The sequence below is a fragment of the Tamandua tetradactyla genome, chromosome 4 (assembly GCF_023851605.1).
Source record: "Tamandua tetradactyla isolate mTamTet1 chromosome 4, mTamTet1.pri, whole genome shotgun sequence".
Lineage (NCBI taxonomy): Eukaryota > Metazoa > Chordata > Mammalia > Pilosa > Myrmecophagidae > Tamandua > Tamandua tetradactyla.
Window position 1 is genome coordinate 37,738,483 of NC_135330.1, and position 12,574 is coordinate 37,751,056.

At 35.2% G+C, this 12,574-nt stretch overlaps 1 protein-coding gene across 2 annotated transcripts in view; it reads left to right on the forward strand.

Moving 5' to 3' along the window:
- The window catches only part of DHX9 (DExH-box helicase 9), a 64,816-nt gene that overhangs the window by 31,700 nt on the left and 20,542 nt on the right, over positions 1 to 12,574 (forward strand). For both annotated transcript variants that reach the window (XM_077157193.1, XM_077157194.1), the window contains 7 exons: positions 1,267 to 1,403; positions 1,663 to 1,752; positions 1,853 to 2,014; positions 2,156 to 2,233; positions 2,680 to 2,871; positions 10,751 to 10,892; positions 11,331 to 11,413. In XM_077157193.1, the coding sequence (XP_077013308.1) occupies positions 1,267 to 1,403; positions 1,663 to 1,752; positions 1,853 to 2,014; positions 2,156 to 2,233; positions 2,680 to 2,871; positions 10,751 to 10,892; positions 11,331 to 11,413 (884 nt within the window). The remainder of the gene's footprint in view (positions 1 to 1,266; positions 1,404 to 1,662; positions 1,753 to 1,852; positions 2,015 to 2,155; positions 2,234 to 2,679; positions 2,872 to 10,750; positions 10,893 to 11,330; positions 11,414 to 12,574) is intronic.

Consider the following 12,574-nt stretch of genomic DNA (forward strand, 5'->3'; position numbering starts at 1 on the left):
TTCTGTGAAGGGCCAGATTTTAAATATTTTATACTTTGTGGGTCACCTTAGTTACATATTGTTAATTTTTTTTTCATTTTCACAATTCTTTAAAAATGTAAAAACCATTCTGAGTTCCCAGGCCTGTACTTTGTCAGCCCTCGTTTAATTATTGTCTGTGGCTGCTTTCATGCCTTAAAGGCAGAGTTGAAGAGCTGTGACAGACTATATAGCCCACCAAGCCTAAAGTATTTACTTGACTTTACAGAAAATGTTTGCCATCCCCTGTCTGGATGACCACTCTGGTACATTTTAGATTATTTTGCTTTTCGAATGTTAAAGAGAATTTTTTTCTACTTTAATGCCAAGTGTATTAGCTAGGGTTCCCTAAAGAAACAGAACTGGCAGGAAGTAACTGTATATATAAAATTTATAAAAGTGTCTCATGTAACTGTGGGGGTGTAGAGTCCAAGGTCTGTAGGACAGGCTGCGAGCTGGTAGCTCCAATGAAGGTCCTCACTGAACTCTTCAGTAGAGGCTAGCTAGGCAACCATGAGGATGTAGGAGTCCAAGATCTGTGGGGCAGGCCACAAACTGGCAACTCCAATGAAGGTCCTCAGCGTACTCTTAGGAGGTGCTGGCTGGGCAACTCTGGGGATTAAGAGTCCAAGATCTGTAGGGCAGGCCATAAGTTAGCAGTTCCAATGAAGGTCTTCAACGAACTCTCAGGAGAGGCTGGCTGACTGGTTGAAGCAGGAAGAGTGATTGTCTCTTCTGAGTCCCCCTGAAAAGCCTTCTGGTGATTAGATTAAGCATCGCTCATTGCAGAAGGCACTTCCCTTAGCAGATTGTAAATACAGTCAGCTGTGGATTCCACCAAAATGGGCATGATTTAAGTCCATGAAATGTCCTCATAGCAACAGGCAGGCCAGCACTTGCCCTACTAGACAACCAGGCTCTGTCACCTGGCCAAGTTGACACATGAACCTGACCATGATACCAAGTGATACTAAAATGACAGTTTTGTTGATATTGGTTATTTGCCCTCATTAACATCAATTTAGGCATGTTTTAATATCAGCCTTTAATCAAGCACAGTTTATTTAGTTGATAATCTGTTCTGCAGTTGCTTTTGATTAGCAAAAAGAATGAACGAGAGCTTAGATCCCATTGCATACTCTCTTATTTGGGGCCTTTATACCTAAGCCCTGAGTTGCTTGTGCTAAGCTGTTTCCTTACTCAGGGCATTTATCCTTGGTTTCAGTAATTCTGGACCTTACATTACAGGGATTTTTGCACGTGAACATGGATCAAATAAGAAATTGGCAGCACAGTCCTGTGCCCTATCACTTGTCAGGCAACTCTACCATCTTGGAGTTATTGAAGCTTACTCTGGACTTACAAAGAAGAAGGAAGGAGAGACCGTGAGTCTTTAGACTTAGCCCAGTGAGATATTGTAAGATTTAATTTAGCTTTTGTATTTGGCTAAGTATGTTTAATTCATACTTCCAGGAGTCTTACCTGGCAAATAATTGAAGTAATTCTCTCACTAAAATAACTCATTGTTGGTTTTAGGAATATTGTAAACTTACTGTCAACTACATATTCTTAGACCAGTAGGGTGGATTTGAATAGTAGTCATATGTGTGTTACATGATGCTCATGGTCATGCTTCTTCTGTAGGTGGAGCCTTATAAAGTTAACCTTTCTCAGGATTTAGAGCACCAGTTGCAAAACGTTGTTCAAGAGCTAAATCTTGAAATCATGCAGCCAGTAAGTATACTGCTCTTTAGTTCACCTTTGCATAGCACTTCTCTGGTCCAACAAGCAACTCATAATAGGGTTGCTTTTTTTTTCTTTTTTTCTTTAATAGCCTGACGATCCTTCTGTGCCAGTTGTACTCAATATTGGCAAGTTGGCTCACTTCGAACCGTCTCAGCGGCAAAACCAAATGGGTGTGGTTCCTTGGTCACCACCACAGTCCAACTGGAATCCTTGGACCAGTAGCAACATTGATGAGGGCCCCCTGGCTTATGTGAGTGCAGCATTGTTTTTGAGACCAGAGTCTTGAGTTTTACTCTTGAATATATTTTATCAGGATGTCTAGATAAAAAATGGATTCAGTTTGAAGCTGAGTTACATGCTTCTGTTTGGTTGTTACCTTCCCATTTTATAGGCTACCCCAGAACAAATAAGCATGGATCTCAAGAATGAGTTAATGTACCAGCTGGAACAGGATCATGATTTGCAAGCAGTAAGTCTGTGAAGTATTTAGGCATATGGTGCCCAGAGCTTTTGAATCTTTTATATGGGCAAAAGGACAGTGAATTATATATTTTGTTCTTTCTAGAAGAATAGTTAAAAGATCTGTAATAAATTGCTAATCCTAGTTACCTCTAGGAAGAGTTCTTAAGAGTTTTAAGTGTCTAGAAGAGAATTTCACTTCACTTAATGTAATACAATGTAAGTGGAGAAATTTGGGGTAATAATTGTTTTGGGCTGTTTTTTAGTATTTGTCTGAAAAAACTTAACAGTAATGTGTTAGAAGAAAGGGAATGTATGTGGAATGTACAAGGAGAAACAAGAATAGTAAGAATATGGAAAAGGTTGCTTTTTTTTTTTTAATTTTAGGATTACAACATTTGTTTCTAATGTATATGTTGGTAGAAATTTGACTGAGGTATAACTTTTCTAATACAGATTTTGCAGGAGAGAGAGTTACTGCCTGTGAAGAAATTTGAAAGTGAAATCCTGGAATCAATTAGTCAGAATTCAGTTGTCATTATCCGCGGCGCTACTGGTTGTGGTAAAACCACACAGGTTCCCCAGTTCATTCTGGATGACTTTATCCAGAATGACCGAGCAGCAGAGTGTAATATTGTAGTAACTCAGGTAAGTAGCAACCTAACTAGGAGCTGTATCTGTGTGGTTAGAGTTTGTTTTTATTGTTAAAAATAACATATACAGAACAATAAATTTCAGAACACACTGCATGATTTAGTTACAGAACAGATTTCAGAGTTTGGTAGGGATTACAGTTCCACAATTTTAGGTTTTTCCTTCTAGTTATGCCAAGACACTGGCAACTAAAAGAAATATCAATATAATGCCTTAGCAGTCATACTCATTTATAAAATCCTGTCTTTGTTATAACTCCACCTTTTCCTTTTATCTTTCTGCCAGTCTCTAGGAATATTTGGGTTATGGCCATTCTAACTTTTTCATGTCAGAAAGGACTGTTGATAATATGGGATAAAGCTGTGGAATTAGTTGATGTCTGAAGAGGCTGTCCCCTCTGGGTTTCAGGACTTAAGTGGCCTAGGAACCCATCTGGCTACTCTAGAAAGTAATCTGGAAAGTAATCTTAGTGTGTGAAATTGTAGTGAAATATCAGATAACACCCTATCTGTTCTTTAGGGTTGATGGGAATCGTTTTGGTTGGGGGTTGGCGGGCCCTCATAATTAGTAATATTTAGCTGAAGCTTGCACAAGAGTAGCCTCCAGAATAGCCTCTCCACTCTCCTTGAACTCTCTCAGCCACTGATACCTTATTTTGTTACAGTTCTTTTCCACCTCTTCATCAGGAAGGCATTGTCGATCCTACAGTGCTGGGGCCAGGCTTATCCCTGAATGTCATGTCCCACATAGCAGGAAGGGTAGTGATTTTACTTGCAGAGTTGGGCTTAGAGAGAGAGAGAGCCACATCTGAGCAACTAAAGAAGTTTTCTGGCTGTAAGTCTTAGGCATAATTATAGGTAGGCTTAGCTTCTCTGCTGCAGGAATGAGCTTCACAACAGCAAGCCTAAAGATCAAGGGCTTGGCCTATTGACTTGGGAGTCTCTAATGTTTCAGACCATATCTAATGTTTTGCCATAATGGTAAAGTTTAATAGTTCCATATTTTTTCTCTCATCCCTCAAGGGACTTTGCCAATACTTTTTGTTTTTTTTGCATGGGCAGGCACAGGGAATCAAACACTGGTCTCTGGTATGGCAGAAAAGAATTCTGCCACTGAGCCACTGTTGTACTGCCCTGCCAATACTTTTTAATTATCTGTTCAACATACTCTGGGATGTATCCAGGTATTACATTAATCTGTACAGAATTACAAGCCTTCATTCCCATTCTGGACTCCCTGTGTTTGGGTTATTTAAATGATCTACCCAGGTATGTTGAGTTAGATTATTTAACCCTTTCTTCCATCCATCTCCCTCTTTGTAGTCACATGAGTCTGAGAGTGGTAGAGGAGAACTTAAGTTTCATTCCAGTCTCCAATTTCATTGATAAGCTAATGATTCTTTTTGTGTAAACTCTAATGATTCTTTTTGTGTAAACTTTAAGCCTAGAATCAAACAAGACTGAGAGTTTTACCTTGAGTTCATATCCAAATTTTGTTCCCCTCTCTCTTACCGCCTTACTATTGAGTAGACTCCCATCTGAGCAAAAATAGGCAAGCAAACAAAATAAAGAATGATTAACTTTTACTGAATGCTTAACTGTGTGTCAGGTTCTGTTCTAAACAGGTGATTTTTAAACACATTTACAGATCATAATGACCCTATGATGTAGGTAGTTTTTTATTTAATTTTTCTCTTTCAGGAAATTAAGGCACAGAGTGTTACATAGAATGCTCAAGTATAACATAGGATGTGGTGAAACTAGGATTCAAACACAAACAATCTGTCTTCAGAATCCTTTTTGTTAACTGTTATATTTTATTAGTTTACCAGGAAGCAACAACCATAAATCCCAGTGCTTAGGAAAGAATAAGCCTTGCAGGTTGAAGCAGTTCCCATCATTTCTGACCCTGCACGTCTGGCATGTGGGAGAACAACATTGCAAATAACCAGTGATGCCACCTTTCAGATAGTCTCAAACCTGGACTTTGGAATTCTTAACCGGAAAAGTATAGATGATACTTGAGGGCAGGCCATAAACCTTGAAATAACCCAAAAAGATTACACATATATGTACAAGCCATATTTCCTTTTATAACATTTCTGAGATTGAGAATTATTTTATAATCAATGTCTTTTATATGAGAGGTTTTTGGCCTGAAGTAAAACTACCGAAGGGATAAATGTTGCATGTAAGATTGATAGCTCTTAGACTAGGAAAAAATTCTGAAGGATACATACATTTTTCTGGAAAAGGATTCCTAGCTTTCTTCTTCTTCCAAGAATGTTCTTTGATTTCTTTTCCAACCCTCACAACTGGCCCTGTATCCCTTGCCTCCCAGTGAAAGTTTCATCCCCAGGTAATGTGATTCAATAAAATAGCCTTATTTAATTTTCCCTGATCTTTCAGGACAAGTGTTGTTCAGGATGCTAATTACAAGAGAGGAACTTGAGTTCTGCCTATCCTCTCTTTTCTACTACCACTCTCCAGTTTAATGTCAAAAACAGTTCAGGCATGTCAGCATAAATACAGAATTTAACAAGTAAACTAAAAACAGTTATTCTAAGTCAGATATTGTGTACATGTCATGAGTAAAATAACACTCAGTTTCTGGCCAAGTGAGAAGTATTTTTTCTGCCCTCCTGACTAATCACAGGCCATTTGTTCAGGCCAGATTGTTTACAACAATGCCTTTTATGTTATGGTTTTCACTTTCGTGTTATTTGCGTATTAACTTGTGTCTCTTCCCAAATAATTGGATGTTTCCAGTGGTTTCATTTGTGAAGAACACAGGTTTCTGTACATAGGCTGTAAAAAATGTATAGTAGTGAGCTGCAAAGTGGAATGGTGGGTCAAATGCTGTTCTGCATCTTGTGAGTATGAAAATAGCTTTCATTTGTCTACTAATCCTCCTTTATATTAATTCCTTCATGAGATGATAGAATCATGAAGTTGGAAAACATTTCAAAGAACTATTATCTTCCTATCCAGGATGGAGTATTTATAATGAATGGTTACCTGACTTCTACTTGAAAATTTCCAGTGCAGGTGAAATATAGTAGCAAGTCCATGCCTTCTGATTTTAGACAGATGACTGTGTCATGTTGGATCTGCATTTTGTGGTTTCATTCTTTTTGTCCTAGTAATCCACTCCTGTTTGTCACCATATCGGTCTGTTGCCTCTTACCTGTTACAGGTCTTCAAAATTTAAAAACCTCTGTGGTATCGCGGTCTCTCTCCTTTGGCTTGTTAATATCCATAGTTCAGCCCTGAAAACAGAGCATAAGATTCAGTTTACCCATTTCTAAATACATCTGCCTTTTTATAATATAAAAGATAGGCCTGAGTGTACTGCTTGTTCATTATAGGCTAACGTGGGGCAACTATTTGCTTTAAAAAAATAATTATATAATACTTTGGTTAAGGCAGTCTGAGATTACATTAGTAATTTTCATTAGTTGTGTCACCCTTTTTTTCTTCTTCTATTTTCTCTTTTTCTTCTATTTGTAACCATATATCAGAAACCACACGAAGTCATTATCTAAATATTAGAAAGCTTTTTATGACCCTGGTTTAAATGTGTTGTCTCAAGTCATAGAGCATAAGTTGCATTTTACTGACATAGTAAAACAGAGTAAATAACTCAAACCCTCAGTCATAACTGTCACCAACCTCCATGTAAATTCTTGACCACTGAATTCTATCTGTGCCTTCAGACTATCTGCACCCCAACCACTTACAACTTAGGGGCTGAGTGCAGAAAATCTGAAAATAGGAAATAGTTATTCCCAGACATGAAACCTGTTTGAGAGAGATGAATTGTGAGGATGTAAATCAAGCATGTTAAATTAATATCACCTGTGACTTTTCATCAATCCTGCACCATCACAGGTTGCCATCATTTCAGGATATAGGTGTCCCTCACATGAAAGAAACTCACAACTTAGAAAATAAAGTGGATCTTGTATATTATATAGTAACTGGTGCCTTTGAAATTTTGAATCTTAAGTATTTTATTGCAGCCTAGTTTTATTATGTATTTAAATACTTAGATGAGCAGTAGAGGAGCAAATTTCTGAGACCTGTATCCTTTCATTAGAAGATTTCTAAGATAAGAGAAATTAGTAGTTCTGGGTAAATACCAAGAGGGATACAAGAAAAATGCAGATCATGGAATTCCTGCAAAAAAATTGTGATCTTCAATCTTCAGTGGTATGGAATGTTACCCAGTGCCTGTCACAGAGTAAGTGATTAGGTATTAACTATTGCATTGCTTAAAGCAAATAAACAGAAGTGTGAAGAAATAATGATCACTTCAGACTACCTACTACCCTAGCTAGACTCTAGGCGAGAGTAATAAGCTTCTCTAGAGAAAATAAGGTCAGCAGATTTATAAGTGAAAGCTGAAAGAAAAGCTCATTTCCTGGGGGATAATTTAAAGTATTCTGTTGGAATGGCTTAAGATCATATCTCTTGCATTCATCACCAATTACTTTTAACTAGTCTCACTTAAAATCAGTTGCCTTGTTCTTATTTACATGCTAATACCCTATCTGCAATTTAAAGTTACTACAAGGGGCAGAATAATGAAAAAAGGATTGGAAAGAAATTTTGAATATAAATCCTTTTATTTCCTTTGTATATTTTTAGACAAAATAATTTAACCTTTATGGACTGTGTTTTTATCTGTTAGAATGAAATAAAAATCACTTCGTACCATTGTTTTTGCTCTGTTGTATGTTACACAGATGTTAATTATGATTCTACAGATCTTCACTGTCTTGAGCGTTCTTTGTATATATTTGCTGAAAGGGATAGTTAAGCCGTATATGATAACTCAGTAGCTCAGCAGGTATAAACAGAAGATGGCATTTTAACTGTGAGCCTTACCTTGTATTAATTCACTGTGAAGGACTGTATGAAAAACTATTTAAACATAGAAGATCTAGGGTAAAGGAATTATTCAGGGAGTAAGTAGAACATTTACTTCATAGCCGGTCAAGTGGTATGCAGTGTTTTAAACATTCATCAGTAGTCTTACATTAAACAGTCTTGTTTTTCCACACAATATGCCTATCCTGTGAATGTATATAATCTGAGAATTAGAAGATTTTCTTTTCTTTCCTTTTTTTAATTTTAAAGTTGTACATGTTCATTGGGGAATAAATTAGAAAATAGGGTATATTTTTAAAGAAACCAAAGTTCAAGATCGTTATCATCCTTCAGTTGAGTTTTGTTATATGTACTTTCAGACTTCAGTGAATATATATTTATATGCACATGTCTTAAATCTGTCCCCTTTATGTAAGAACATATGGTATTAGAGCTACATTGTAATTTTAATAGCTTCATAATTTTCTGTTTAATGCATATATCCATCTAATGCATTTATCTAAAATAAGTCTCCATTTTAGATTATTTTAGATTGTTTATAATGTTTTAATATTGCATATGCTGGATTGTAGACATTTGAGCATATATATGTACACATTTTAATTTCCTTGTGATAACTTCCCAAATGTGGAACTGATAGATCAATGGGTAGTTTAATTTCTATACATTTTGCCATACTCTTCCAGAAAATTACACTGATTTTCAATAAAATCAACTGAGTGAAAGAAGCATTTCTTTTTTGGAAAATGTGGGCTGTTTTTTTTTTAAGTCAGGACTGAGGAGGAAAATAGAAACTGGTAAGTCAGAAAAACATACAAAACATGGGAAGGCTATAGTAGGATCATTTGTTTCTTAACTGTTTGAATGGCTGTTTTGAGATTGATGTTCTATTCACTCAAGGAAATTTAGCAGGTACAGCTTTGGATGATGGTGGTTTTAGTACCTCTTGTGTTCATTTATCATGACTTCCTTTTAGTTTTAGTTGTGTTTGAGGGTGTGGGAGGGAGGGATTAAGAATTTAAATAGCATAGAGAATATGCCATCTCCTACCCATATTCATTTTAGAGGGAGGCTGGAAACTATGAAGATAATGGACCTGACAATAGTCCCAAGGTGATAAAGCAATCCTTAAGTACCCAGTGGCATATAAACGCACTTCTGAAGACTAAAATATCCTAATGAATATGAAGTTCTTCTGGAAGCTAGCTATTAAGAAGAAATGCTGGGAACTAGGAAGGAAAAAAATGGGCAAAGGACATAATAGTGTTGGGCATTAACCTTATTGTGTACAGAATGCATGGAACTTCTTGAAAGGGCCAGGAAAACATTTGCACGAAAACTTTGATTGTATTTTGTACTTTGAACCTTTGGTGGAATATGTTAACATTCACTGAAAAATATATTACAGAGCAATATTTTGTGTAATATTACTTTTCAGGATTTTTATCTCACTAATTAAATCTGGATGAGGATGTATAAAGCTATTAATATTTAAGTAGTTGATCTGTTTTGCAGAAAGTAAAACTTCAGAACTTTACTGTGTAAAAGCTGAAGTTATGAAAAATTCTAGATAATGATGGCCTAGTTGGGAAAATCCTTATCTATTTAATTTTAAAAAGCTATTAAAAACATAATCTTAGTAAAAAAAGGATGGTCAGTAACAACTAACATAGTTGAGCAAGTCAAGCCACATCAACTGACAGTTGTAAGCCAGAGCCTGAGTATGTTTAGCAAGGCATGTTAACCATTATCTTCTATCTTATTTTGTACACAGGATAGGTATGAACTGTTTTGTACACTTACCTGTGTTTGTTACTAGCCATATACCCTAAGGGTTCTGTTGTGTTAGAGAAGTAGAAAATCATCGTTTGAGTTAGTTGAAAGGATACTGAAAGATCTAGTGAAGTTTTTTTGCGTTGTTTTGTTTTTTCTTTTTAAAGTTCTGTGAACCTCTGATGTCCTAATTAGTTATGTCCTATCCTGGAAAATCAACATGGGTACTTAACTACATATGAAACTGACGAAGTTTTCTCAAGCAAGGAACTAAAATACAACTGACCAGGAACTTTTTTTCAAAATCAACTTCAGGGCAACTTTAAGGCAGGGATTTAGTCTTTGTAAATGTCATATCTGCCTGTATCTCCATAGCTATATCTTGAGCATATTATGGTAGCCCTAACAAAGATCGTTTTCTGTCCTTAGAAGAACTAGAATGCTTTTGAAAACTTTTCTGAAAAATCAAGGTCTGACACTTAAAATATTAACTTTTACCTATAAATAAAATTCTGCCCTGTAGAAAAATGTATTCCCCTTAGGGTTCTGTGGTTTATTGCTTGAAACAGTGATACTCAGTTTTCCCTGTTCTTTAAGCACATCAAGAACAGGAGTGACTTTATTCAGCTTCTCTTAACTGTAGGACCTTCTGTAGCATGTATACAAATGTGTAATAATTGTTTGATTTATAAGTTAATAAGTAAATGAAGCTTGGTTACCATAACTGTGGGAAAGGAGATTGTTCACATTCCTGATTCCCGTAAATGTCAATTAAATAATTTTCTTGAGGTTTGTCCAGTATGGACAAGTTCACTATGCATGCTTTTCCCATTTCCTATTACTTTGGAAAACTACTCTGGGATATCATTAAGAGTTTGGGCCAGTAGTAAAGAAATTCTAGACTTTCCTTATTATCATCAATAAAAAGTATGAAATCACTTTATATTTTACAAAAGGAAACAGCAATTTTTTTTTTAAGTATTTGCCATAAAATTAGATGGTAAGTGAGGGCGGGAGGGTTTTTTTGTTCTGTTTTTAATAAATTTTAGAGCTTCGTAAAGATCCTCATTGCTGTTCTTATTTCTTTTGATTTCTGAACTGGCAATGGGATGGATTCACTAGCAATAATTAGACACTAATTAGTAAGTGTAATTGTAATTTTATAATTACAAATTTTAAATTTTAAATTTTCTTTTTTCTTATTTCAGCCCAGGAGAATCAGTGCAGTTTCTGTGGCAGAGCGAGTTGCATATGAGAGAGGAGAAGAGCCTGGAAAAAGCTGTGGCTATAGTGTTCGATTTGAGTCTATACTTCCCCGTCCCCATGCTAGTATAATGTTTTGCACTGTAGGTCAGTAGCATGTTTTGTTTCATTCTTTGGTTTGGGATTATGTTGTATTGTTTGAGTTGAAAATAGAATGGCTGGAAATTAATAAAGAAGCCAATTTCAGGATTTCTTGTTTTTAAATATGACTTTTGTTAGTTTTTTTCTTCAAGTAGTCTATAATATATCTGGTTTTGTTATAACTCAGAGAAGTGAAATCAACTTTATTTTATTAGCGGTTTTATCTTTTAAAACCTTTCATTAAACAGATGTATGTATTTCAGAATACATGTATCACCTTTTTAATAGTTTAAATAATACAAATGATTTGTTCCCAAAAAGATGCTGGGATTATTTTGGTTGATTGTCTAAAATTTGCTTTTTTGTACTTTTCTATACCTCCTTACTTTTTTCTGTTAAACATAGACACACATACCCAGCTTATGCTCTGATTTTGTTTTTAAGGTGTGCTACTAAGAAAATTAGAAGCAGGTATTCGAGGAATCAGCCATGTAATTGTAGATGAAATACATGAAAGAGACATAAATGTAAGTATTGAGTGTAAGGTGCTAATTCAGAATGGAGAGAAACCAAGATGGAATGTTTTTGCTTCGTTTTCCCTTTCCCTACCGTTTATATCATTTATCTTCTTTCAAAACCATGAATTTCAGTCACAAAGGTCTTGAACATCGTTATGTGAAAAGAGGCAATAATTGTTTACCAAGATAACCAAACCTTTTTTTTCTTTATGTAAAAGTAAAGACCTCTTATTAGAAGCACAAGTAAGTACTTGCAAGTAAGTAAGTATAAGTACAGTGATCAGTAAGAGCTGGCATAATTCAACTAAACTAAGGATTTCTGACTATATGAATAGCTGGTAAAATTTTGGTAATGGTTAGCTTTTCGTTGAATTGAAAATTTATCTGTTAACTTTATAATATTTTAACATAATTTTGCAATGTCATTTTGGAATTTCCTGCTCTGATCTTTTCGGATGTCAATGGTAATCACACCAGAATGAGAAAAAACTAAAATTACTGTCCTACCCTTCTCTCTTGGCAAAACCTGTATAGATTTAACTGTGTGATTATGGATTAATACCATAAAATAATAACAGCTCTTTAATACCACTGTTTATATATACAAACCAAGTGTAGTCTCTTTCAAAGGTGCCAGGGGATGAAGAGTATGCTATTAGTCAGAACATTCTTTGGCACTCCTCCCCTTCAGAATATACCTTCACAGTCGTCATTGTTATTTTAGTTTTGGCAAAACTGTGTGGCTTTTTATGGTTAAGCAAAAGAAAGTAAAAATTGTTTGAATGGTTTATCAATAACTTTAAATCAGAAATCTTAACTATTTAGTAGAACAATATTTCTGTTAATTTCATGAAAATTTAAGTTATTCCCCGTTAAATAATTGACAAATTAAATATGTCAGTATTATCTTGACTTTCATTGTAACACACCACTATTATTCCAAGTAATTAATTAGAAACATAGGCCATCGTTATTAGTTTCCTAAAAAGAAAAAGTGTTTTTGGTCAACTTTCCTTGAAAGGTTGTCAGGTTTATAATATGCCATTCACAGTAAAAAATGGTAAAAAGCTTTTGAGAAACTTAAATTATCTAAATTTGCCATTTTACATGGAAAATCTCAAAGAATTTAACAGACCAATTATTATAAATAATAGGAGAATTTAACAAAGC